The following is a 27,434-nucleotide window of genomic DNA, read 5'->3' on the forward strand; positions in this document are numbered from 1 at the left end:
ATAAATAGTAAGCACAATAAAAGCTACAATTAAAAGATGAAGTAGACAATAGAACAATAAAATAAAATTACAATAAAAAAAAATCCAAAAGCAAAGAGAAGAGGTGGGGTTTTAAGGAAGAGATTTATAAAAGAGGAGACGGTAAGGAAGGGCCTGTCTGATGTGCCCCTGTGTTTATCCTTTGTGCAGCACTTTGGAAACCTTGTGTTTGCTAAAATCGTGCTAAATATTGGATTGGATTGGATGAAAGCCCTCAAAAATTATTCAATAAAAAGACAGCTATCTGTGGGGCTAGATACCATTTGCGTGAATTGACCCTTTAAGCTATTATTTGACTTTCTGTTTTTTTTTTTTTTGTGTGTGTAACTATGTCCATATACCTCCTTGAGGCGTCAACATTGGCTAAAAGTCATATAAAACATAAGATCTAATGAAATATTATGATCATAATTTTCTGAATATAATTTTTTTTATGTCTCTCTCTGCTCAGGTGTACCTGCTGGTTCTCAGTGTCACCACCCTTAGTTTGCTACTGGCACCAGTGCTGTGGAGGGTCAGCACACACAAATGGGTTCCCAGAGCCGAACGCAAAACAGTCACATGACCAGACTGACTTCAGGGCCGAAAGGTTCCACGTGAAGCTCTTAGAAAGCCGGCAGCAGCATCACAAGAACCGGAAGTTAAGTCTTATATGACCATTGAGAAAGAATCTCATGTTAATGCACACGATACTACNNTTTAGAGAAGGAGAGAAAATCTTCATCAGCTACATTTTGACTTCTTGAAAAGTACCTCCTTCAGATTGTTAAGATCTTCTGCTTTATGTCAACCAATAGATTTTTCTCCTGGACTATCCATGCTCCTCACCAGTGTTTACATATAGGTACTGATACTGAATAAGGTCTTAAATCATACTTAAATCATTTCTATAAAATTGCAGTATCAGTGAAACATCCACTCTTTTAGCAAAAACCAACAACTCTTGATAAGAGGCACACCTGCTTGGCTGTTTAGTGGAGAAGCACAAGTACTTGATATCCCATTTTAATGCACTTTTTAATGCATTATGAAGAAAATCAGATACCCCCTCTCCACTGTCTATATGAAAGATCTTCTTTTCCACTGTTTGTTTTTTTTACCTGCATCAAGTTTCTCTCTTTCTTACATTCACAAGGACCAAATCTGAAGGTTTGACTTCATGTTTTTGTTTTATTTTTCCATGCATCTAAACATTTTAGTTTGGATTTTATTTAATAGGAAAAACTTTTTGTGTGAGATTTAAAATTGCTTCCATTTCCCGTATATTTGACTAGGTCGCACTACAATTTCCACCATTTACCTTCAAATTTAGATTTATAAATGGCACCTTTGGATTTTTACTGAAGTGCAAACCTCCTATTTACTGTATTTAATATATGGTACTTGTAGTGTATTCTAATCATTGTACTACTGAGAGTTTAGCTGTGATGACACATGTTAGTGTTACCTAAGAACTACAATAATTCCTTTTGCCAAGACTATACTCGTCTTTTTTTTAGGCTCTCCATGCTTGTCAGATGTATGTAATCCCTGGTGTAATGCACATTAGGAAAACGTAAGAAATGGAGATAATGAAATATTAGATAGCAGCTCACAAGAACAGAAGTTAATCATCAGAACTGATTTACTGATGTTACATCTAAAGAAAAATCCTGCACTAGTTACCATTGAATGTCAAACGTATGTGCCTGCTCTTCACTAAAAGCGAGACTTTGAGGAGTGTAATCTCACTGCGAGAGGGAACCTCTGTGGCATCTCGTAAACGTCCTTGTCGTATCTTCCATAATGTGCAATGTGAATGTACGTGTGTGGCTACATAGATGCTACATTTTGTTTTGTGTGCTATATTTTCCTGCAGTATGTTAACACAGAGGGATTTTTCTTTATATTGTGTAGTGGTTTGAGTTTACATACATGTTAGTGGCATTGACTGATGCTTCCGGGCACAAAGAAATGCTTTTTTTTTTCATCAAAATGTTCATGTATTTTTGAAATGTTTAATTAACTCATTTATTTATTAAAATAAGATGACAAAGAAGTATTGACTCTGTCTTACTTTGCAGTACTTCGGAGGAACATAAAAATGAATCGTCTGATTATGAGTAATCTCATAAATATTAACATTCCCGACAATCTCGCACTGCTAAAGACAATCAGGTCTTGTAATAATAATACTGTCTTCTGTCTTTTCTCCAGTGAATGCAACATTGAATCTGACACCTGGTGATGTTATCCCATTAAAAGGAAGCCGGCCCACACATGTTTACCTGCATCATCTATGTCAAATCAATCTGATTTTATATCTGTGCATTGGGAATATCACCAAGCTGTTTTATAGACCTCCCTCCAGCCGACCATGAAGCTATAATTTCCAATATCACTTTCATCTCCTTCTCCCGCCTCTTTACTGTTAATTATTAGTTAATATAACTCGGGAGCTCAGTTGCACGATAAAGAACTACAGACATCAGGCTCTGTCAGCACAAAAAAAGCTTTATTCCACAAGCATAGGAGAAGGATTTTTCACATTTATGAATCAAATATTTGGCATTTTAAGACCTTAGTGCCAGTGTGAGTTCTCTATTTCAATAGTTCCTAACCCTTTTGGCGTTGGACCCTTAAAAATGAAACGTCACTTATGACACCTCATTACAGATTATTGTTTTAATGTGGACTTTTCTTTCTCTTTTTAAGTTTTTTAGAAGCCCCAAAGTGATTAAAGTATTCAGTATTTCACAAAACAAATGTGAGTTTGTGTATGACATTTTTGTAATTATCTCCTCATCACAAATCATTTATGTTGGGAACCACTTCTCCACCCTGCTACTAAACACATCTACTTTCTGATGACGGCATTGTATTTGCATTTTTCTTCCCTCTTCATACAATAGAGAAGCTGATAAATGGACATATTCATATGAGACGTCTGTGTGTGTGTGTGTGTGTGTCTGTGTGCGTGTGCATGCAAGCACACTCGCACTGTGTAAGCTGATAACCCACAAACTCTGCCGTCAGCACATTTGTGAGAAACCTCATCACCATCATCATCCTATTAGCGGGGGTAGCCAGTTACAGATACTCTACAGACTCTACTTGAACTGACTTTTAGAGGTGTACCGCTTTCTCAACAGCTTCATTACTGTTTTGATTTTGTTAAAAGGTAACCACAAGGATATTAGGATTGACAGTTTTATTTCGATAAAAACACAACAAAAAGGAGCTAACTAAAACAGTGTTAATCCTGGTACCCTGGTGTGTGCTGGAATATATTTTTGTGTTTGTCTGGTTTACATTCCTCTGCACCAGCTGGCAAACAATCAATCATCCCTAAACACTGAGACTCTAGAGACCAAACTAAAATTGGATTGAGTTTTATTTAGAAAGACATTTGAAAAATGCATTAGCTACATTTGTCATGACATGAACATGTTCTGCAGTGTTTAAGAATATAGTATCTAGTTTCCCTCTAGAACCTGACATCCTCAGGTTTTTGTGTTTACTTTCTGGAGTATGAAGAGAGGAGAAGAAGGCAGACAGAGGTTAAGTATGTTAGCGTGCACCAGGTTGCATAACAATAAATAGATTTAGATATAGATTTTACTTTTTATCTTAACATAAAACATAAAAATCAGATAACAAACAAGTTCAAAGAGTTGTTAATTCAGCAAAGCTTGACAAAATCATGTCTATAAAAGCACCATACAGCACAGAGATTTACAAGTGGGCCTATACTGTTGGGTTAAGTTGAATACAAGTGGTTTAAATAATAGTCACTATTGATCTGTAGACACCTGCTGTAGCTTTGATACTGACAGGTGAGTTGTTACATGATTATATCGGAGCTTCTGTTTCTCATTTCACTGCTTTGAGGTAGAAGATGACTTTTCCCTCGTAGGGGTCGTGGAAGTTCTCGTAGCTGATCTTGTCGGAGACCACTCGGCACTGGATCTTGGCGTGCTTCTCTCCGACCAGGCTGAACCGAACCGCCACCAACGGGTTGACGTAAGTAGGCTGAAGAAAAGGAGGAAGGAGGCAATGCAGAGCGTTGGTTACTGTCATGTGTTTGATTTATTTCTATTTGTATACAGCATGTTAATACAACTTAAAGAAACAGTTTGCCATATATGTTTTGACACAGGGCCCACTGACAACGGTTGAAAATGTAAATGTGCATATTTTCAGCACTTTACCACCAACAACTGTCAACAGACCTTTTTCATAGCAGCCATTTTCACATAAAATAGTAGGGTAAGCAAGGATATTAATTAATACTGCATTTCATTTAGAGTCTTTCCAGTAAGCCAACATGCACAAAAACAGCACCCTGACTCTGTTTGACCTAAATTGAACAGAACCTTAATTAGTATCATTGGTAACACCTGTGTTTATCCTACTATTTCATGTTAAAATTGTCCAGTTGGAAATCCAGCCTTATTTTTATAGAGGACAATTTAATGACTGATATTGTTTTATGAATAAGACAAAGCGTTGTCTGTTACCTGTGCCAGTCTTCCGTAGTAAGGGAAATAAGAGAGATCCAAAATTCCCCTGTCAGGGAAATACTCAATTTTGTCCACATTGGCTTGTCCGTCCTAAACACACACATACACAGACACAGACACAAACACAGAATTTCCTCATATGTAATGGGTATAATAATATATGTAATAGTATATTACTCAGCCTAAGAAAACAGTTGTATAATATTTCATGTGAACCTGGAGGAGCTGTCAAGTCTGACAATTTAACCCTTGGCATAGACACTACATATTTATAACAGAAAGTCTGATACACACTGATGTTTGGAAGGTAGGGGCGTTTAACAGGCAAGAAGGGTCTAATGAAAGGTGCATTATGGGAAATGTAGGATCTTTTTTTTATGTCTGCCTCTGCTGCATCGATTCTGATCATTGTTTCTTTGAACTGTCTGACAGACTCATTTTCTTTAATGTATGCTGTTAAAATCAGTATATTTAGACATCGCTCACCAGTATAGTGCAGTTGACGTATGGGGGAAGCTCAGTGTGATTAGAAGGCAAAAACTCAATGATCTGCAGAGACAAAACAGAATATATACAAAATATTTAAATTTACTCTAGTCATGGTTATTTAGTGTGATTTAATTATTATAATGTACTACAATAGCCAAGATATTCATAAGTTAAACGTACCCTGTTCATCTTAATGATGACACAAGGCATGGTGCAGTTGTAGCCGAAGGTTGGGTCCTCTAATCCTGAGCAGGGTCCCAGCATGCTTTGTGTGAATGGACATGCCCACTTGGTGTGGTGGGGGGCAGAGAAGGTCTTCTGGATGAAGTACTTTCCCTTAGTGCAGTTGTAGTTGTTACATTCAAGCTGCTTGGTGTCATTGTAGGCTGAAGAAGAGAGAAAATGAAATATTTAGACGTTTGGAAGTATGACCTTATTAAATAATTACTGTCCAACGGGGTCGAGTGAGTAAATACTAACGCTCCAAAAACGTATGAAGGATGTTGGACATTTTCATCCAGGAGGCCTTGTCTGATGTGTTGTAGGTGATTTCAATATCTTCCTCTCCATAAGTGTCCGGCCACACCATCACCCCTGAACGGACAAACAAACAGAGATTTGGTTAAGAGCCACTTAAGTTGTCAACTTAAATTAACTCCTTGTTGTTGTTGTTGTTGTTGTTGTTGTTGTTGTTGTTGTTGTTGTTGTTGTTTTTGTGTTACCCGGAGATTTTAGCCGGTCTTGATAGTCCGGTGCATAAGGACTCAAAGTGTACATGAGGGTCCAGATGGCCAGAGAAAAGAGGGATGTCATCACCACGTAGAAGGCCACATAATACAGACTGATGTACACTGCAAAGGAGATTAATGCAGAGTTTCTTTGTTAACACACACAGTCAGAAGCACATGTTTATTGCTGCATCACTCTGTGAGTGTCTCTTTGTCTCAGTGGCCCTCTGATGTTGTCAAATTTCAAATTTTAAAGCTGTTTTTGAGCTGTTGTGAAAGTTTTCAAACTCAAATTCTTCCTCTATTTACAGAATATGCAAGGCAGTAAAGCTAAATGTGAAAACAAGCATGATACAAAGTATAGAGAGTTTGCAGTGTGCTGGTAAAGGTGTGCGTCTACATGTTTCAGAGGTCAAGGTGTCCTCTGTCAATATGAGATCAGTTTAATCTGATTGTAAGATCAAACATAAGGGGAAGGATTTATCACAACAGCAGGCTTATCTCTCTGTGCCCACATGCTGCAAACATACACCTCTCTGTGGTGATATTAAAAGGACCGAAGGAGTCACACAGCACAGCACACACACACACACATACACACACGTATACATTGCATGTTGGGCATTTAGTAACAAAGTACATTTACCACATTTATTTCACCTGATAGTGTCTCACCCCATGGGCACAACATGTCACATTAACATACAGTCTCTCAGATTATTATCTATGCATATTACACATTTTCTTTATACTTTATACTGCAAATCTGCACATTCCTTCATCTCTTTTCATTTAAAAAATAAATATATTTTACGTTTACATATATATTTCATATTTTTCTATTGTACATTTTTCTATTTTTTATTTATGATTCTTGACTTTTGCAACACTTGCTTTTCTTTTCTCTTACTATGTTTTTTTGTGAGGATTTCCTAGATCTGATTCTGTTTCTGATATGAGGATCTTATAACACATAAAGCACTGTTACAAATTAAACTGCCCAACAGTGTACAAAGTAGTTGAAAATAACTCAACCAGATACAACATTAAAATACTGCTTACATTTTATGGCTTTAGTAATAACAATCCACTAATAAAATAATACACCAACAGGAGTCATTCTGCTGCATAATGAGTACAGAAGGAAAGGTAAAGAAACAAAAAGAGAGAATTTTTACTAAAAAGATTATAACTTTGGGAAATACTCACTTGATTTGGCTCTTTAATACCATTGAATGTTATGTCTGTTCTTCAGTTTAAATATTAGATAGATGGTAGCATTGGTCACCAGCAATGCAAAAACTATGCAAACGTCATAGGCAACATATATCAATCAACAAATTGCACGGCAGGAACACTTGTCACCTCAAGTAAAACCTCATCATTAGCAAATGAAGGACACTTTTCCTTCAGGATAATTTTAATAATACGTCTGATGAGCCATAGGTTTAGCTAATGTTGCACGAGAGAGGCTGATGCAGCTATTATTTTATCCCTACCCCATTTCTCTGGTGTTCTCCCCATAAACGTCCCATTGTCGGAGTTCCAGACAAAACGGCCAAAGTCTTCACATCGCTGCCCACAAGTCCTCTTCTCCTTCAAGGTGGCCATGATGAAGCTCTGTGCTGACCAGGACCCACAGCTTTCTTTTACTTTACTGAACTTTTGCTTCTCTTCTTCCCTTCCTCACTCAAGACACAAACAGTAATATTAGTTTCTCCTCTCTCCTGTCCCTCCCCAAGCACTTTCAGGTTTGTGCTAATGTCTCGTCCACTCTCTCATTCTCTGTTGTAGCAGTGAAAGCTAAAAGTCACTCCCTGGACCTTTCGCTCCAGAGTGTGATGTATGTGTTATCTCTTATTCACTATTTATAAGGTCAAGATAAGGTGGGCATGCTGCAGGTAGGGAGGCTGAGGTGGGCCAATGTAGAAACAGGTAAACGTTCTTCTTCAGCAGCAACGCCCCCTTCACTTCCTGGAGAAACCTCAGGATCACCTTGAGCAGCCGGGCAGCTCGGTTACCAGCAACAGTCAAGGTGAACGACTGCGTATGATTTGCTCAGACATGATTAACATACTGAAGCACAAAAACCACTCTGGTACCTGCCGGAGAGGCAATTCGGGCTTGAAATTTACTTTATTTAAAGTCAGAAAAACAACATTTTAAAGGGAGTGGATACTGTAACAATGTCATCACAGATTGGATCAACATTAACAACTGAAACAAGTATGAACATTGACAACCGTCAATGAATTGAACCCATTAAGTGTCACAAATTGTGGAAATTGCCCAACACATGTTTCCAGAACCGAGTGTGACATCTTCAGATTGCATATTTTGTCAGTTGAAAACCATAATATATATTCAATTTGCAGTGAATAAAACAGAGAAAAGAAGCAAATCCTCACATTTAATAAGCCCAAACCAAATGGCACTTTTATGTAGCAGTAGGTAGGTACCTGACTGACATATCTCAACAACTATTGATGCAAAAATAATGACATTCCTGTTAGCCTCATCTGTACTTTGGGTTTAGTGCTAATTCGCTAATCTTAGCATGTTAACACACTAAACTAAGATGGTGAACATGGTAGATATTATAATACCGACATTATAAGACGACCGTTAGCTCAAAACCCTGTTGTGCTAAAGTACAACTTCACAGAGTTGCTACCATGGTTGTTGCTTGATTAATGGATTTTCATTAATTGATTAATAATTTTTGTTTTTGGGGCATTTTTGGGAGACTTGGGGGAAATTGTAACACACTCGATTCCTCCAGTCAGAAACCAGCAAGAGTGATGACCATTACTCTGCACATGCTCAGTAAGGTTCTTAGATGAAGGTTATTGGTTAAAAATGAACAGCCTGTGCTAATAAAGCTATTGCTAACTACCATACAAGATTTTATCATGGCTCCAAGATCATGTGTCATATTTTACTACTTTTTAGAAAATGTTACATTAATATCATACATTTTTTAAATAATCAGAGAATGTGTTGCTTTAAAAATAATGAATGTTATTTCCTCATAATCGTATTGTTTTTCTGTTAATATCTCTATCTAATAATTTGAACCATACATTTTTTTTTAAAGTAACATTATTTGACACACAACAGTAATGTAATTACTTTGAGGTGTGCTACAGTGGGTTAATATGCCTTATTTTTCACTGTTACAATTGCACCCACAAGGGGATATAGAGAGATATATGGTTTCAAATTGACAAAAATAAAAAATAAAAGATAAATAAAGTACAAGACCAGTCTTTTGCAGACCCTTGATGTAAGCTGTTGTAAACACTTGCCTTTCCTCCCATTTCTCTCTGTGACAGCGCCTGCTGTGCCAGTCTCTCTCAACATCACTGCATTCCTGACATTACCAGCCCACTACATACCACATGTATCCCTCCTCTCCCTCTCTCTCTCTCTCATTTTCCTTTTCTGTCTCTCCTCTTCATTTACATGTGTTTTTCTGAGTATTTGTTTCGCTCTTCGTGTTCCCTTCTCTTCTTCAACAGCATGCACATGGGTTAGCGCAGGCTAAAGCATTACAGAGTTACAGAGTGGATAAATCCCTTTGGGGAAAGGTGATGAGTCAGGTAGATGTGTGTCTGCGTGTGTGTGTGTAAGGGCAAGAGAAGGGACAGGTTTAGTGATAGCCTCGTTGAGGGAAACACTGGCTGTCTGCATCGAGCAGACAGTCAAATGTACGATATTATCTGGTTCTGCATCGGAGGAAGAAAACCACATCACATCTAGTTCTTATCAGGGAATTAGTCATATATCATCTGCTTTTACTCTGCTCTTCTTTTTTGCTATCTGGTTTTCTCTGCTCTCATTTTCTTTGCTTCTCATCTGTTGCATCTCACACATCCCTTCATCCCTTCCTCCTCACCTTTCGACTGTGTCACCATGGATATTGGTGGCCTGACGACAGTGGTGGCCAACTCTGCCTACATCTCGGCCCGCGGGAGCATTGATGGCACTGCCAACCCTGCATCCAACCGAGACAAGAAGTACCACTCCCGCCTCAAGCTGCCTCATATCACTGTGTGTGAAGGCCTGCGGGAGACTTTAGACCTGGGCTTCCAGACAGTCTGTGTGGAGCAGCCCATCGGAAAACGACTCTTCCAGGAGTTCCTAGACTCCAACAATGAGTACAAAGGCCCCTGCCGCCTGTGGAAGGATATTGAGGAATACAACATGGCAGAGGATGAACTTCGAGCCCTGAAAGCGAGCAAGATCATGTCCCGGTACATGGAGCCTGGTGCCAAGTATTTCTGCCCATTCCTGCCAGAGAATGGCATCACAAAAGTCAAAGAGAAACACCAAGAGGCTGGGGATGATCTTTTCACTGAGACCATGGACAACGTGATGGACTTTCTCAAGGAGGTACCCTATACCTTCTTCCTGGAGAGTATGTATCTGAAAAGGTTTCTGCAGTGGAAGTGGTTAGAGATGCAGCCCGTAGAAGAGGATTGGTTTGTGGATTTTCGCATATTGGGTAAAGGGGGTTTTGGGGAAGTGTCTGCCTGTCAAATGAAAGCCACGGGGAAACTGTATGCCTGCAAAAAGCTCAACAAGAAGAGGCTGAAGAAGAGAAAAGGCAATGAGGTAAGGAACCAGATGATGACAAGATGCAACAGAAGATCTCAGTTAACTAAATTACATTAGTTTGTGCTGTGATTAAAATTTGGAAACATGAGTTGTGGTCTGGTTTACTCGTGGTTTTCCAGGCTTTCTATGTACAGTGTTAGTTTAATCCTCCCCTCTAAACAACAGTCAGTAATGGAGCCTTGCAGACGACGTTAGGCACCTTTGGCTTATATGATTAGTGCCCACAGCATTAGAACATTTTGATCTTCTTATAAAGCACCAATCCCACCATGCTTATAAATGGAGCAGCTCTCGAGTGTATTTCCTAATCTTCTACTCAGTCTCCAAAACAGAAACAATAATTTCAGTGGCTTCAGTGCCTCTGAAAATATTGTTAAAATAATCCAGTTTTTATATATATGTTCACTGTGTTTGAAATATGCTCTCTTTTTAAGTTAATTATGTGGAAATCTAACAGCCAAGTAGTTCAGCTTACCAACAGCTTTGCACTCTTATCTGCTGTCCCTTCCTGTCTTGTAGGGGGCGATGGTGGAGAAGAGGGTCCTGGCTCGAGTTCACAGCAGGTTCATTGTCTCTTTGGCCTATGCCTTCCAGTCAAGAACAGAGTTGTGTCTGGTCATGACCATCATGAACGGAGGAGACCTGAGGTTAGACACCATCTCATTCACTTGACATGCTGACCACAACATCTCCATGTTTCAGTCTCTTCCTCAGGGCCTGCCAAAGGGATCAAATAAACAGTTTGCAACCCAGTATTAACAATGAGTATTTTGATATAAGGATTATGCATTCAAATTTAGATTCTGTATTTATTTGGCTTTTTGGGATCAATGATTCACGTTGCCTGCACCTGATGTTGCTCCACAATCCCATTCTCTTTTTTACAGATTGTTTTAAATGTCATGTCTTGTATGGGTGTCCTTAATGTCCACATATAGTGTATATTTCTTGTATAAACTTATATATATGTAATCATATTAGAATTACCACTTTGGAGCACAATGTGTCTATAAAATAAAAGTCTATACCCTACCCCCTTCCTCTCTTGTGCCACCAGGTATCACCTTTATAACGTGGATGAGAATAACCCGGGGTTTGACGAGCCACGGTCCTGTTACTATGCTGCTCAGATCATCCAGGGCCTGGAGCACCTCCACCAGAAGAGGATCATCTACAGGGACCTCAAACCAGAGAATGTGCTGCTGGATAATCAAGGTCAGCTAGTACAAAAAGAAAGAAAGATGTAGTCTCTCGTGTTTGGTCCTGAAGTGCAGCCTGAAGTAACTTCTTTGAGACTTCAGTTTTCTCACAGTGTGTGCTGTTGGTAATTCATGTGACTGTCAAACTGGGGTAATGCAACTCTACAGAAGAAGTTCATTTAACCACTTAGAGGTCATTTAAACACTTAAGACCATATAGAATTTTTTTATTTGCTTTTGTGCCGTAAGTAAGACAGGGAGATTGATAGCACTAGTGTTATCAATAGGCATTTTTTTAAACCAAAATGACAAACAATTTCTTTAAAACCACTTGTAAACACAATATATACTAATTTGTGCTTTTCACTGTGATCAAATTATCTTGACTTTAAAAATATGTCCCATTCTTAGCCTCCTGAGGTCAAAACACACCACACACTCGCTGTATAAACCCACCGAACCACTCACATAATTTCAAACTTACAGTACACACAGTGTCTTATTATACTAACACAAGGACGTTTTTCAGTTATCGTGCTACTACAGAGACGTAGTGTGCAGGTCAACATTCATATCTGTGACGTGCACAGCTCTTGACATTGCCCTGGTGTTTGTTCTCACAGGTAACGTCCGTATCTCTGACCTTGGTCTGGCTGTGGAGCTGGCTGATGATCAGTTGAAAACCAAGGGCTACGCTGGGACTCCAGGTACAGTCGGAACAATAATCACAAATTGACATGTACCTGGTTATAGCTGCAACAGGATATATGAACAAAACCTAAAGCTGTACAGTATTTGTCTTTGTCACTGTGTAATTAATACATGACATTTACTTTGTTCCATGTAATACCACAAACTGCAGTGTGTACGGACTGCAACTGCCAACCAGTGTTACGTGAATAACTGGACTGAAACTATCCTGCCACTTTGTAATAGAGCAAATATCTGACAAAGAATCAAAATATAAAATGAGATTTGCTAACATAAATGGCAGAACACGAATAGTCAGAAGTTTCTCAGTTAGGTGGCTGTTTGGAGGAATTTGGACTTCTGGCCTCAGTATTTCTAAAATCCTGACCACAGCAAACGTGTAGTAATCCTTTTGTACGGGTGTATTTGTATTTTGTATGTTTTTAGAACTATTTTCAATGTATAATTTTGATCTTTTCAGCAGTTTATATGTCCACTCTCTAACTGAAAGGTCATGACCTGCAGGTTTCATGGCTCCAGAGCTGCTGAAAGGAGAGGAGTACGACTACTCTGTAGATTATTTCACTCTGGGGGTCACTCTGTATGAGTTTATGGCTGCCAGGGGACCGTTCAGGACCCGAGGAGAGAAGGTACATATATACTGTGTATGACCTTGTGTCTGCTTTTCCTATTCTCAATCCATGTTTTAAGCATTTTTAAAATTATTTAGATGTTTTTATTTTTATTGTTTTAATTTTTTTAATCTTTTGGTTCCATTTTCTTTGCCTCTTTCCTCGCAGTCTTCTTAGCTCTTATATTTTTCTGTCATGTGATATTTAAACCTGCCTTTACAAAACTGATAATACAGTAACAGCTTTTTAAAATATGATGGCTCAACTTTGCCCACTTGTGGCCTGATGCTGATACTGCAGTGAAATAAGAAGCCCTGGCCCCTCATTTAACCAGTGGTGGAAGAAGTATTCATATGTTTTACTTAAGTAAACATGTAATATCACATTAGTGTAAAGTAGTATAAAATTAATACTGTAGTATTACTCAATGAAGTAAGTACCTCAATGATGTACTTAAGCACAGAGACAATGTACTTTGTAGTTACCTTTCACCCCTTCATCTAACCTTAAAGTGAACAGGCAGAATTGTTTACTATCTTTATTGCTTTATTCACAGAGTTGTATCTATTGTGAACTAATGTGACATGTGATAATGTGATGTATGTAATGAATGTAATGAGAGGTTTAACTTAATCCCTGCTGCTCTTTGTGCTGTTTGAAGGTGGAGAACAAAGTGGTAAAGAAGCGGATCCTGAATGATACAGTCATGTATCCAGAGAAGTTCAGCGAGAACGCCCGGTCCATCTGCGAAGGTCTGCTGTTCAAAGAGGTCGACAAGAGGCTCGGCTTCAAGAACGGATCATGTGACGAGCTCAGGGCGCATCCCTTCTTCAGTGAGATCAACTGGAGGAAACTGAATGCAGGTCTGTATCAGACAAATACGTTTTCATATCTTAATCAAGATCACGGTTTTGTCTGCTTTCATCATAATGCACTAATACACATATCTGTCTCTGCGCTTGTAACACAGTTTTATTTACCTTCTGCTCAGTGATTTTGTTTTTTGGAAGTATTCTAATATGCTGTGCTGCCTATTTATAGATTTTTTCATATTTTATAGTGCTGCTACACTACATACAGTATATTAAATATAGCTGTTGTGATGTGAAACAATGTGTAAAAACAGTATGCAGTTACTACTTCACAAGTTGACTTTGTGGTCAAATAATCAGAAAACAAATCTGAAATATGCCAACAACACTACAACTGACTTACAGGAAGAGTCTCTGTAGTAATTTTTTAAAATTTACTGAGGTGTCAAAGGCTCTGAAAACACATTTTCTGAATCAGCTTCTTACTTTGAGAAATGAGGCCCTAAACATACATTTTCTGCCAGTTTAAACACTTTTCACTCTTTCTCAAGATATTTCTGTATTTTTGTTTTTGCTCTCCTAACTGGTTTAAAGTGGCTCGTATTGAACTGAATAAAATTGATGTCACGTATTTCTGTACACCAATCAGGATTTAGCAACATCCAGTGATGTTGCCAGGACACTGCCAATCAAATTGACCAAAGCACACCCACACAGTTGTGATAAAGGGGGATAGATAGAGTTTAGGGTTAAACTCTTAATAACTAGATGTGTTTTTTCCTTAAATAACTTTGATATTGTCACGATAGATTATGTACTAAAAGTTAGTGTACTAAAAGTATGTTGTCTCTCCTCAGGGATCCTTACACCCCCTTTCGTGCCAGACTCTAAGACAGTTTATGCCAAGAACATTGACGACGTCGGGGCCTTCTCCACGGTGAAAGGCGTGCAGGTGGACAACAAGGACAATGCGTTTTTTGATGAGTTTGCCTCGGGTAACATCTCCATCCCCTGGCAGGAGGAGATGATCGAGATGGGGATCTACGATGAGCTCACGGTCTGGGGAGCCAAGGGCACTTTGCCCAACGACCTACGACGAGAATCCATCCTGGAGCAGCCGCCCAAGTCCTCCACCTGCACGGTGTCATAAGAGGCTACGATGCATGGAGGATTTTACATGAACTGTTTGCTTATCGGTCAATCAAACTTTATTTTTTAAGCACTTTTCATACGAGATTTTAGGTTAGTGATGTACTTGAAGGGCAATGAACTTTATTGATGTTGATGATGAAGTATTTTTTTATTAGCAGTGCAGCTCTGGTAGTTTTTTTGCTCTCTCAGATATCTTTTATACGCCAAATACATTTAGGCCCCATGACACACACACATACCTCTGAACACAGTCTGTGTATCCACCTTGTTCGTCTTCAGTGTGTTATAATCGTTCTGCAGCTTCAGAAGTGTAAATACGCTTGTATCCATTGCTGCAGAGATGATTATGAATTTAAATAAATATTTTGCTATAAAAATCAGCACGTTTTGCATGAAACTGACACATAAACAAATCCAGTTCTTCCCCCACAGAGAGGCAGCAGTACCTATGTACTAATGATAAAACACCGGCAGATACGATCAGACAACACCTAGATTCAGACAGCTAAGAGGAACCTATTTGATAGTGAAATGAGGACATACTGAAGTAATCTCTGGTGCTGATGTGGTGGTATACACACTGGACAAAATGTGTCATTTGATTATGTTAAATAAGTTTACTGTTGTAATTTAAAAACGGTACAGTTTATGTTCTAGCCTTTGAAAAGAGAAAGAGAGAAAGATATGGGAAAGCTGAATTATACATTTGGAGAGCTGTTTTAATTCAATCAGATTATTATGAATAATTAAATAAATAAATAAAATGTCACAAAATAGTGAAACATGCCTATGATAGTTTTCTAAAAATTTAAAGTTTCTTTTCTCAATTAAATAGCCCATATATATTCATTTAATAATCGCATAAGACAAAGAAATACTCACAACTATGAGGCTGAAACTGGGTAATGTTTAGCATTTCATCTTGAAAATGTATTTAAATGATTAATCAACAATCAAAATGGTTGTTAATTAATTTTCTGAAGATCATTTAATTGACGGCTTTAAACATACATTAAAATTATTATTACTCTTAATTATCACCAGAAAGGGGTCTCAGTACAGCACTGTAGTTCCTATATTCTCACATGGCAGCCAGAGCACAAACATTTATTTTAAATGGAATAATAGTCTTGAAACGGACTAAAATCTTTTTTTTTAATGGGTGAAATTAAAGTAGGTTCTATATGTTTCTTTAAACTTTGAACCATTTAATCAGGTTCTCTAACGAGGTCAAACATCTAAAAGGTTGTACTGGTATTTCTTTTTGAATGGTAGTTCGTATGTAAAAGAATAATAAGAAAAGCAGGAATTTCCCTCATGCTTTCATATCGGTTGGATTGAGTTGGCCACAGGAGGTCGCTGTAAACTCATATTAGTTCCTCGTCAACGCTGCAGCGTCATAACCACCAACAGTCACCAAACCACCCAAAACTCACTTTAACCACCTTTTAGTTATAGAGCACAGAGTTTAACCAAATACTGTAAGTGTTCTCAACAGGAATACAAAGTCTGAGCTGTATTAAACTTATGTAACATACATGATTTAATAATTGATCACTCAGGTGGATACTGGGAGCTGATTGGTCTCTCTCTCTCTCTCTGGTTTCAAGAAAACTTGAACCCGTCTCTGAGCTCAGAATCAGCTGTGGTAACATTTATATGAAATCGCACTCTTACTTATCAAAAAAACGAGTGAATTGTAAAGGGAAAAGCCCATTTTACTCGCAGCTTGCTCCGTGGAGGATGAGGACTCTGCTTTGAATCAACAGGGACAAACAGTAAACAGTGAAGAGCGTCTTCATATTTTCATATTCATATTTAGAGCCAATTCATCCGGACTGAGTCAAAATGCAGCAGCCTGAAACCCAGCAGCCAACTCAGCAAACAGCGACAGAAATACTGGATCCAGCAGGTACAGTTATTTCAAGTTTTTCGTTATATTTGTGAGCAAAAAGTCCTCCAAAAAAAGGGACAAGGGGTTAATTTCATTCTCAAAGACAGGTTTCTTGCGTTTAAGCTTGTGTTCTTCTTTTTACATTCATCAACTATACTTGCTGACTAAAAATGTAAATATAAAGTGGTATTTGTGCTTCAAAACAAAAATATGACAAACAATAAATCCTGCACACAAAACCTTTAACAATCATATATTATATGATGCAGGAAAATAAAGCACACAACAGTATATAAAACAAGTACACAAATGAGTGTGATGTATAATAATGTTGATAATTAGGTAGTAGGATTTTGAATGCATGACTTTGGCAGGGTTTTTGTATTGTTGGTACTTTTACTTCATTAAATGATTTGAATACTTTTGCCACTACTGCTGGAATCTATCAGGTAAAAAATGAAAGAAATTAGATGAAGTTAGAAATTAGGATTTGGATTTTATGTTCAGAATTAGGTTCGGGAATAACATGTAATATTGAAGGTTAAGGACGGGGGGAATTAGTGGTAATGCATGTCCTCTTTTTCTTCCCCCTCCATCCTCAGTTCAGTACCTGCGTCGGAGGAGATCAGCTCTGTGGATGACCGTGTCTCTGCTGCTTCTGGCTCTGGTGGTGCTGACTGTGGGTCTGATCTCTGCCACTCGCACTGACAACGTGCCTGTTGCTGGATATTACCCCGGCATCACCGTGAGTCACAGTCACCTCCGTCATTGACCCTTCAAACACTATATGATATATTTTTTAAATCTCCTCCTTCCTTCCTCTGAACCCTAATGTTTGTTCTTGTGTCTTTCACTTTGCCCTGTGCCTCCAGCTGAGTTTTGGAGCATTTCTGGGCATTGTTGGCATCCACCTGGTGGAAAACCGCAGACCCATGGTGAGTCTGCTCCTCTGCCTCTCATGTCATTGGTGCAACACATTTAAAAACACATTATAATGTTGATTTCATTTATTCCATCCATTTGAGACCTTTATGGCCTTCATTTAGACCCCTCATTTGGATGCTACTTAAGGGCCAGTGGTTAAATTCCCCATTCCTGACTTGTTTAAATTAATTTAAGGCTAAAGTTATGTATAATTAAGGGCATGGCCACACCACCTGAGTGACAGGTGGGTGCCCACCCTCAATTCCACCCACAGTTTTTGCCCAGCAAAGTCAGGAATGAGCTTTAAAATGGCTCTTCAAAAACCTATGGGCGTCATGGAGACTATGTCCTTTTGTAATGATACAGCCTGTAATTCAACCTGATTGTGGGCCCTTTGTTTGTTTACAATGACAGCTTGAATTGTGCAACACTTGTTCACTCTCAAGGTGGCTTCTGTCAGCTTTTCGAGCTTTATAATATCTTCTAAAAATGAGACATTGTTCCTGGAAAACAGGACATATATACACCATAAATTAGAGGATTATGTTACAGACTTTGCAAATTCACTAAACAGTTTTACAGGAAATTGCTCTATTATGAGCAAGAAACAAATCAGATTACTCAATGACGTTGTAATGTGTTCTTGGTCCTTGAGCCCGGGTCTGTGTACATGACTGGAGTTGTGGTCGGTGGAAGTGAATGTGATTGGCTCTGGATTTCAATGACAAGAGGGGAAATTGCATTAGTATTGGTCAGCTGCTGACAGGGCTCCTTTATTTCAGACAGGGACACAGGTATAATATCATTAAAGTGCCTGTCTGCACAACAGGGAGTTCAAAGAATTATTATGTCTATGACTCCAGAGCAGATGTGCTTACAGGTAGAGCTGTCTGAAAAGATTGTTGACTTCTCTTACAATGTAAGAGTGAAGCATCTGATCAGAGGTCAGTCTCTGGTCTCTGATGGTGAACAGAGTAAAATCCCCAGTTTGAGAGCTTCACACTCATCTAAAAGATATAGAAACAGAATAAGGGGAACACAGTCCACATGAACTGACCTCCAATCAGTGTCAATTGTGACAGTCAACTGGCCGACAAATGCTACTTAAGGGCCAGTGGCAACCAGAAGCTCAAATTGTTCCACTGGGTCATTTAAGTAACGTAGTCAGTATCACATTCGCAGTACATGAAACCCAGCATGAGACTAACTGTGTTAAGAGGACACCTGTGACACAGAAACTTTAGCAGATTGTGAATCCTTGTTTATCAACTCTGAATTCGTCCGAATTATTATGTCATCTAATTTAGCTTAGTGTTAAAAAAACGTTTAAAAGTTACAGTTTCCAAGTTCCAATCACGTTTCATTTCGTCTTCCCAGTTTATTCTCAGAAAAGTCCCGTAGGATCATTCTGATGCTTCTATTTCATCTACATAAACAAAGGCTGTTTCTGTAGTTATTTTTAATATCTGCCACCGGGTTGGATTCAGTCAGATTTCCCTTGAAATCAATGAAACGAGGTGATAGAAACATTACCGCTTTTGGGGCTCACAGGGGCTGCCAGAATCAAAACAAAATAAAAGTACTTTATAGGGGCTTTAATTCACCATTTTAAACTCAGCTTGACAGTCAAGTCACCATTAGCATTCATCACAACATTACATTGTTTAAAATATCAGAAAAAAGAAAGGGACAGAGAGTGTAGAGAAGAAACCAAAGTGAGATTTAGTTTCAGTTACACCAGGACATTACAGGGCCGTAACCAGGATTGACTCCAAATTAACAGACTGCTTCTCCCTCAGAATATATTTTCTAATTGCATTCAGGACTAAATGTTTTTTCCATGCCTTCTCTACACTACCATGATTAAACATTTTGGTGAGGAAATGTGCAAATTCTTCCTTCTTTCGTTGACCTGAATGTGTTTTCAGGGTCCTATGTTGTACAGTTAGGATAAGGGAACATAGGACCCTGGGAAGATAGATTCACTCCCACGTAGGTAACATCTCTGCCCTGCAGTGTTAGATTTGGAAAAAGTTAACTTATTTCTGTGACATGGATCATGAGGATGATTTTTTGCCTGAGAGATGAAGCTTTAGCCTCAGCATGATATCACATATAGCCATCAAATACATTTTCATGACTCCTTTTTACAAAATTATTGTTTTAAAACGAGTCAGCTGGGAACGTTAAAAAGGTCTGCTGGAGACAATAAGTCCTGCAGTCATCATTTTAGCTGACAAAATCACCGGCTAGAAATGAGAAACCTGCTTTTGTCTACTATTGCGTCATTGTTATTGGCAAAATACTAATAATTTTGAGTGGTAAATCTGCCACTGTGATTATTCTAAACTGCATTATGTCCCATCCAACAATAAGGGGAGCATAGTTTCAATTAACAGTCAATCAAGCCTAGAAATACTATGTAACCAGATTATAAAATACACAGTGTGTTTTACAGATATTTTAGAGACATTTGGAGATAAGCTTGATAGAGTACCAAGAAACAGAAAAACTGTCTTGTAGTGATAGATGTTAACGTTCCCTCTGCCTGTCACCATTCACCGGGACTGTGGTATATCAGTGTGTGTTGTGAATTTTTCATGTGGCATCCAGACTGTCTTACGTTGCGTTACAGTGTACCGTATCTAATCCGGTCTACACAGATACCCTTCCAACGTCTGTTCACACATGTGGGGAGATGCAGTGTGTCTTGTGTGTGTGTGTGCAGCTGTCATAGTCCTAAATAAGGCATCATTTAAGTTTAAGAAGTTCAATACTTTCTGTTAGCTCTCACTCCTTCTGAGTCCTTGCTGTTGTCACACACTCACTGTGTGAATCGACAAAGACAAATTTACTACCTGCTGTATCTGTCTGCCTCTCCGGCATCGCTCCCAGTTCTGCGCTTTAAACTTTAATGGTGTGATCACTGCCACACTAGAGCTGGTCTACAGTGTCTCTTATGAGGCACATGTGGCACGATGTTCCACTCACACAGGTGTCTTCTTCCCTTCTGTCTCTGAGGCTCGTACTGTAACACGAGAGCCCACTGGCAGAGCCAGGTCTCTCATTAAAGAACAACTAACCGTACCACAATGCCAGAGACATCTGATAGCTCTGAAGCTCCTCTTACTTCCTGAATCTCACAGCCTTTTGGTCCTCTGACCTCATAAAGCAGCAGACGTAGAGTTTCATGTTGTTTTAACTGTAAACAGTCAGAGATACGTCAAATTCATCTGCTGCTACTGAAACGGAGACATTTCTGGTTTGATTCCTGACTGGAGAAATTTAATCTAATACAACGAAGCAGTCAAAATGTATTTGTATAGCCCTTTGTACTCAGGTTAGTGCAGTTCAATGTGACTGACTGATAATACAGAAAGATAAACAGACAATACAGATACACTAATGCAGAGCAAAAGTAAAAGTATATATAACATTAAAATATAAATAAAATGATAACAGTGCACTAAAAATCTGCATCCTATGAAATCTAATTTAAAGGACTAGTGTGTAACATTTAGGAGGATGTATTGGCAGAAACTGAATATAATATTCATATATATATATTTTCATTAGTGTATAATCACCTGAATATAGAAATTGTTATGTTTTTGTTACCTTAGAATGAGCCGCTTATATCTAAAAACGCTATAGGTCTACAATGTTGAACCGCCATGTTTGTACAGTAGCCCGGAAGGGACAAATCAAACACTGGCTCCTGATAGGGCCATTTGCGAGCAATCTAGATGCCACTGAATCCTACACACTGGCCCTTTAAAACAATTGTAAACAGTTATATTACATAACAAAAATCTAATTTTAGCAATAAAACAATAAAACACAAAAAAAGCTTCAACGTTTCAATTTATTAAAATTTCAGTTTAAAACAGTGGCTGAATATGTAACTCGGGTGATTATTGCTCTAGTAATTTATGCTGACTTTATTATATATTGTGTCTATTTGTTGTTTCTAGGGCTGTTTTTGAGAATATATGTGCACAATTATGTACAGTATACTGCAGCATGGTGGCCTTCATTCCTGATATTAGCTCTGTACCAGAGTCCATAGATTACTTGATACAGACTGATCAAGCCCAACATCGGTTGTGCTGAGTTTAAGTCATGTGTATGTAAAGATTAGCAGATAAATTAAGTTCATACTGGTCACACATGTTCAGAGGGATGCATTACTTATTGTTATATCTAGTCATAGTAAATGGTGACTATTTTTTTTAAATTTCTTACAGCAGCTTCATCAGGTATCTACACAATTGCTCTGACATCTGTTTGTATAAGATTTGAGTCATCTGTCAGGTTTTGTCTGTAGTTTGTGTCAAAAACAACCTGGTTGCCAGAATTTTGTGGTTAAAATCGAGGTACGGTTTTGGACATGGTGTAATAAACACAGACATTGTATTTAAGGTATGTTTTTTTTTGAGTGACAGAACAGCCTCCATATAATAAGGTTTGTATAAACACTTGTCATCCATAATAGAAACCCTGGTCTCATAGAATTGGGAATTGTTTTAGGTTTGAGTGTTAAAACACTGTCTAGTTGAGTCTCTTTGCTGAGTTTTTTTTTTCAGGCTCCCTAGAGACCAGCCCTCTTTATGAATGTGAGGTGTGTTGCAGGTAAAACACACATTCGTGCCCCACTGACATTTCTTGGTTAAAGCCTTAAAAAAAAAAAGGAATGACTGCCACTTTTCATTTTGGCTTATCTTGTCCGCCAAAATGTTTAAAAGGATTGTGGAGCATGAAATTCTGTCTGTAAAAGAAAGAAAAAAAAAAGAAAAACTCCCTTCCTATCTGCGCTCACCCTGCTGCTCCTAAAACATGCTTCAGTGCCCTGATACACTGTAAGATTTCTTTATGACTAAATGCTTCATGTAGCTCATGTTCTTTGCTCCAGCAGCCTCTTACTGCCTGTATCTCACAGACCGCCGTCCTTTTGGTCACCTTGCAGCATGGAGAGCAGAACGACGAACCTTTTAAAGGGCCGTATTTTACCCAACAAGTTCTTATTACCAGTGTGTTCAGCTGTGGTCATGATTGGTCACTGGACCACTGAGCAGGAGAAAAAGACCTTGCAGCGGTCAGCGACTTTAGTTACGTAACCTGATAGGTATCTTTACTGAATCCTATAAAATTCCTTTTTGTGTCTTTATCTCTTCGTTACTGATGTATCTTCTTCTCTAAAGCTTTCATCATGTGTGTCTGTCTTTTATTGGTATTTCTCTCTGCCTTTCACTACTACTAACGCAGCTAGAATATTTTATACTTTATATATTAACAATGAATCAAATGACAGTGTGTAAGCAGTGTGGCAGTGTGAAAGGAATCACTCGTGCTGATGAATCTACAGAGAATTATCTCCTGAATCCGCAGCTCACCTCGGATTTACAGAGCTTTATTGCGAGTTCTCATTGTTGAGTTGAACTCGTTGTTCAGCTGAAAACATGAACAATATGAATAGTGGAGCATATATCAGCCAAAGAGTCAGCTATTTCTGAGTTGATGGAGACCAGAAACAGAGCAAATAGAGAGTTAATGTTGGACTTAAATTCACCAGATGGCCATAAACACAACTGTAACTGCTGGATGTGTATGTATATATATATATATATATATGTATATATATAAAAGGTGATGATATGTGATATATGTTTCTGCGGCCCCCAAGTGGCCAAAAAAAATCCACAATGGCAGGTTCAAAGGACCAGTGTGTAGGATTTAGTGTCATCTAGCAGTGATGTTTAAACACTGCTGGCGTTTGTATTTGACGACCTGGGAATGAGAACGGGCTGTAAAGTGTAGGAGAAACCACGGTGGCCACAAAACTCACAAAAAATGTGAAAGGCCCAATCTACAGCCAGTTTATCCCTTCTGGGCTACTGTAGAAACATGGTGGTTCAACATAGCAGACTCCATGGAGGGTGATTTCTATATTCAGGTGATTATACACTAAAGAAAACCTTCCTATGAATATTATATTCCATCCGTCTAAATTTTACGCACTGGACCTTTAAATACAGGTAAAAGTCCTTCATTTAAAATCCTTCTGATGTAAAAGTACAGTGTGTGTCTGTGTGTCTTTAATCTCTTACGCTATTTGACTTTTCTCTCTGCTCCAGTTGTATTAGGGGATATTCAGGGGTTTTGGACGACAGAGTGTGTGTTGAGGTGTTTTATGTGCTGGCAGCTGGTGCTAAGGTAATGTGAAGTAATGCAGTTGTCAGGCTCTATTGTCTCTGCTGCTGGCCTCATCTCCCACTTGCAGCCATAAAAGCAGAGTCATTTAAACCGCTAATGAAGTGGAGAGCCTGGGCCAGTGGCAGATAAAACCCACACAGAAAAAGCGCATTCTCTCAGCATGGCTCTTATTTCACTTTGTTGAAGGAAAATTCACGTTTTAATATTAGTTTTCACTACGTCTTGTGATATTCTCACGTAGGCATAACACATGGCCACTGGGTTAACTAAACATTACCCTGAATAAAATTGATCATCATTTACAGCACTATAATGGACAGCTTACTTCTGACTGGCCGCAACCTATGGAACCGAAACACAAAATAAAGCTTAATCACTTAAAGGCCCTGCATATCAATGTGTCACCTATAAAGGTGTTTTCATTAAATTTGTGTACAGACGGGGCTTTTTTTCACTTGTTTAAGTGATATAACTTTTACAACTTTATTATGGGATGCACTCAAAAGTTGTATGGCAATTTGGCAAACTGTATTTGTGAAGGAAGTTGTGTTTAACTGTTATTCCAGCCTTTTATTCATTTCATATTATTTGTATATATAAATGCTGTCATTTGATGTACTAGAGGTAGCGTAAAAGCTAATTTAATAGCACTCGTCTCTAGGTGCACACTGTATACACAATGGGTCTGCATACACACAAGTTTTTATTGTTTTTTATGTTTCATTAGTTTTTATTTTTATTTCTTTTTTGAGTCTTGTTTTCAATTCAATTTAGTTTCAGTTAGTTTCCAGAGTGGGTTTGCACATTTAGTTTAGTTTTTATTGTTTCAAATGTTATTTTATTCAAGTTAGCTTTGTAAGTATGCAATATAAGTATAATTTTTTATTTCATTTAACTAAAAAGTTCTTAACACTTAGTTTTAGTTGTTAGTTTAGTTTTAGTTAACTATAATAACCTTGATGCACAATAGATGGTAGTTGGAGGGTTTAAACAGGTTAACCCATGCCAAAACAATACAGACTAATACACACAGACAGTGTGTCAAAAGGCTGTTATCGACTGAATCTGAATTAAAAAGGTACTGGACTACCTCTGGTAAAACCTAAAAGCTGTAAAAAGATTAAATGTTTAATACAGCATCTCCACCATCTGCTTCTGTTTGATTATCAGCTGATGGAGGTTTAACGTCATACCTGCTGCCTTATGCAACGCCTCCTCTTTGTTTCCCCACCCTTAACGGCTAAGAAACAGATGGTGCACCGGCATGACCAAATGAGGTGCAGCCTACGGTACATGAAAGTTGATAACTTCACATCATTTCCAACATAACTCCACCCAACTTCTACCTGAGCAGAGGTCTAATCAGCCGCGGTCAGTGACAACATTATATATTATAGACAAAAACCTTCCTTTATTATATAAAATGTAAAAGGCATTTTTCACAGCAGACTAATAACATTAATGTTGCAGCTAAATGGAATTCAGCTAATTACACCTGTGACATATCAAATGTCTTCCGTGGAAACTGATGTCAAATATTAGATTCTCATACTTATTGTTTGCAGAATTTTAAATTCTTTTAGTTTTGGTCAAAACTTTTAGTTTCACATGAAAAAAAGAGCGAAAATAGGAACTGACAAATCAACAAAGTTTAGTTTCACAAACAATTTTTTGTTGTCAGAGGAACTTTGGGACAAAAAATAGACAATAACAAACCAATTAGGAATATAAGCTAAGTTGGAGAATTCATGGCTTCTGATTGATTAAAGCGTCTTTCTGAGTCTCATAAGGAATCACTTGTGCTGCTTCAGGAGCATCGGCTGTATCTCTCAAGAAAAACTGAAGATCTTAAATGGCATCAAAAGTCAACAAAAGGAACCCATGTAAATGTAGGATCAGTAGATGTTAAAAATCTAGACTACCTTTTTACTTTCCTTCCTTCATTTCTGGGACAACCCCACCTGCCATTGTAGCGAAATAGATACAGTAGACAGAAAAACAGTGTGTTTAATCTCCTGCTTCAGTACAGGAGGTTCGGTCCTGGAGGAGCGATTGAACAGACAGTAAACGATGCTCAGTGATAAAGTTCATGATCAAACATCTGTGATCAGCCAGCTGGGTCTGCTGCCGCTGTATGTGTGTCTGTGTGTGTGTGTGACATCAGAAAATTACTTGGGAGTTGTTTGAAAAGTAAAGATTTGAGGTTATTGATCAGTGATTTGATTCGTAAGGCTTAACTTATTGTGAATGTGTGAGATAAGCAACAATGTGAATTTGTTCTTTCCAGGCCTGTGTGTGTGTTTGTGTGTGTGTATCAGATTGGGAGAATTAAATTGACCTTGCTGGTACAAAAAGCCGTCCCTCTGTCCTGTATGTTGCCTCTTTGCCCATAAATTACCCACAAAGCACCTCTGCGTTGGCAGAGCAAGAAGCCGTACATTTCCTTTATAGTTCTGTGGTCCAGACGCTGCAGACAACCAATCAGGGCACACACCAGCAGAAACACCAGTCCTAACACGTGCGTGTGTGTGTGTGTGTTAAGCTTATGAAACAATGACTTTGCCCTCTATAATGCAAATTCTAGCCAACTAATTAATAGGAAACAAAAGTTAAATAATCAGGAAAATGAAATGATGATACTGTGAGTATAATAAATGATCAAAATCAGAATAACTTATTTAGAAGTGTGTTTCCAATCCACACATGCTGATAATATCATACATTTCTACCTTGATGATACTTACTTGTACTTTTAAAAATAGTTTTTCATGACTGTACCCCCCCCCCNNCCCCCTTTTTTTTTTTCTTCCTCTGCAATCTTCATCTCTTTAAGCTCGTGGCAGCGATCATATTCATCAGTATCGGAGTCATTGCGTCTTTCTTCTGTGCCATTGTGGACGGGATCATCGCGTCAGAGTTCATTGTGAGTATTACATTTATTTACCTGCCTGCACGGAAAAGACATACAAACTAATTCACCTGTCACTGTCTGAACAAAGCCTGACACACATTCACACACCCAGATTTAATCACATGTGCTAAGGTCAACAGAGACAGGGAGGTGTTTGCTACAGAAACAGACACATTAGTAAGATCAGGAACTTTGCAGATGCAATCAGACAGAACTGTCGGTATGATCACAAAACCAGACAGGTAGACCAGACCAACTAATCTCAGTGCCCGACCTGCAGAGCAGGGGAAGCAGTCGGCATAACAGGGCTGATTAAACGTGTCCAAACATTACTTTACTTTCTCTAAGTCACTGAAAACTCTTGTATTACAATGCAAAACAAATACAAACACAAAATGTGCGACAACAAAAGATGGATAAAGATTGAAAATATGTATTTAACTCTATTTCAACTGAGAATTGATTTTCCAGGAAACAACCTTGCAATGGTATGAATTTTTGACTATTTTGGAATATATCTTTTATTGAAAAAGAAATTAGCACATGGAAAAGGAAGGAGACGCCCCCAAGAAACAAAAATTTACTTGAACACATTTTCATCATCAGTCAACACAAAATCTGTCCCTATC

General features: G+C 38.3%; 4 protein-coding genes across 5 annotated transcripts in view; 3 read left to right on the top strand and 1 right to left on the bottom strand.

Annotated features, from left to right (window-relative positions):
• The window catches only part of tmco3 (transmembrane and coiled-coil domains 3), a 7,946-nt gene extending 7,217 nt beyond the window's left edge, over positions 1–729 (top strand). Inside the window, exon 15 of one of the 2 annotated variants that reach the window (XM_035651746.1) lies at positions 491–729. In XM_035651746.1, the coding sequence (XP_035507639.1) occupies positions 491–604 (114 nt within the window). In that variant the 3' untranslated portion in view covers positions 605–729. The remainder of the gene's footprint in view (positions 1–490) is intronic. The other variant, XM_035651747.1, reaches the window with a different exon arrangement.
• Positions 730–3,891: 3,162 nt separating this feature from the next.
• LOC118321183 (potassium-transporting ATPase subunit beta-like) lies at positions 3,892–7,369 on the bottom strand. Its single transcript, XM_035652405.1, has 7 exons — positions 7,258–7,369; positions 5,753–5,881; positions 5,511–5,624; positions 5,211–5,416; positions 5,028–5,090; positions 4,539–4,631; positions 3,892–4,050 (listed from the first exon to the last, which is right to left on the bottom strand). Exons 1-7 carry the CDS (start codon positions 7,367–7,369, stop codon positions 3,892–3,894), a joined length of 876 nt encoding a protein of 291 aa, XP_035508298.1.
• Positions 7,370–9,342: 1,973 nt separating this feature from the next.
• Positions 9,343–15,275, top strand: grk1a (G protein-coupled receptor kinase 1 a). Its single transcript, XM_035652015.1, has 7 exons — positions 9,343–10,375; positions 10,898–11,025; positions 11,436–11,593; positions 12,201–12,284; positions 12,793–12,917; positions 13,561–13,762; positions 14,569–15,275. Exons 1-7 carry the CDS (start codon positions 9,674–9,676, stop codon positions 14,859–14,861), a joined length of 1,692 nt encoding a protein of 563 aa, XP_035507908.1. The 5' UTR covers positions 9,343–9,673; the 3' UTR covers positions 14,862–15,275.
• Positions 15,276–16,711: 1,436 nt separating this feature from the next.
• LOC118321188 (transmembrane protein 255B) overlaps positions 16,712–27,434 on the top strand; it is a 16,482-nt gene continuing 5,759 nt past the window's right edge. The window contains exons 1-4 of the mRNA XM_035652414.1: positions 16,712–16,775; positions 17,360–17,502; positions 17,630–17,692; positions 26,728–26,817. Coding sequence (XP_035508307.1) covers positions 16,712–16,775; positions 17,360–17,502; positions 17,630–17,692; positions 26,728–26,817 — 360 coding nt within the window. The remainder of the gene's footprint in view (positions 16,776–17,359; positions 17,503–17,629; positions 17,693–26,727; positions 26,818–27,434) is intronic.

Source organism: Morone saxatilis, unplaced genomic scaffold (genome assembly GCF_004916995.1).
Source record: "Morone saxatilis isolate NCDOM2014 unplaced genomic scaffold, NCSU_SB_2.0 Contig11, whole genome shotgun sequence".
NCBI lineage: Eukaryota > Metazoa > Chordata > Actinopteri > Moronidae > Morone > Morone saxatilis.

Bases quoted from the DNA above. Each gene is read 5' to 3' on its own strand.
- LOC118321183 (XM_035652405.1), bottom strand. From the start codon at position 7,369: ATGGCCACCTTGAAGGAGAAGAGGACTTGTGGGCAGCGATGTGAAGAC. The intron at 5,417-5,510 runs GTTAGTATTTAC...TCTCTTCTTCAG, and splicing joins CCTTCATACGTTTTTGGAGC to CCTACAATGACACCAAGCAG. The intron at 4,632-5,027 runs GTGAGCGATGTC...GTGTGTGTTTAG, and splicing joins ACGTCAACTGCACTATACTG to GACGGACAAGCCAATGTGGA.
- grk1a (XM_035652015.1), top strand. From the start codon at position 9,674: ATGGATATTGGTGGCCTGACGACAGTGGTGGCCAACTCTGCCTACATC. The intron at 11,026-11,435 runs GTTAGACACCAT...TTGTGCCACCAG, and splicing joins ATGAACGGAGGAGACCTGAG to GTATCACCTTTATAACGTGG. The intron at 12,918-13,560 runs GTACATATATAC...TGCTGTTTGAAG, and splicing joins TCAGGACCCGAGGAGAGAAG to GTGGAGAACAAAGTGGTAAA.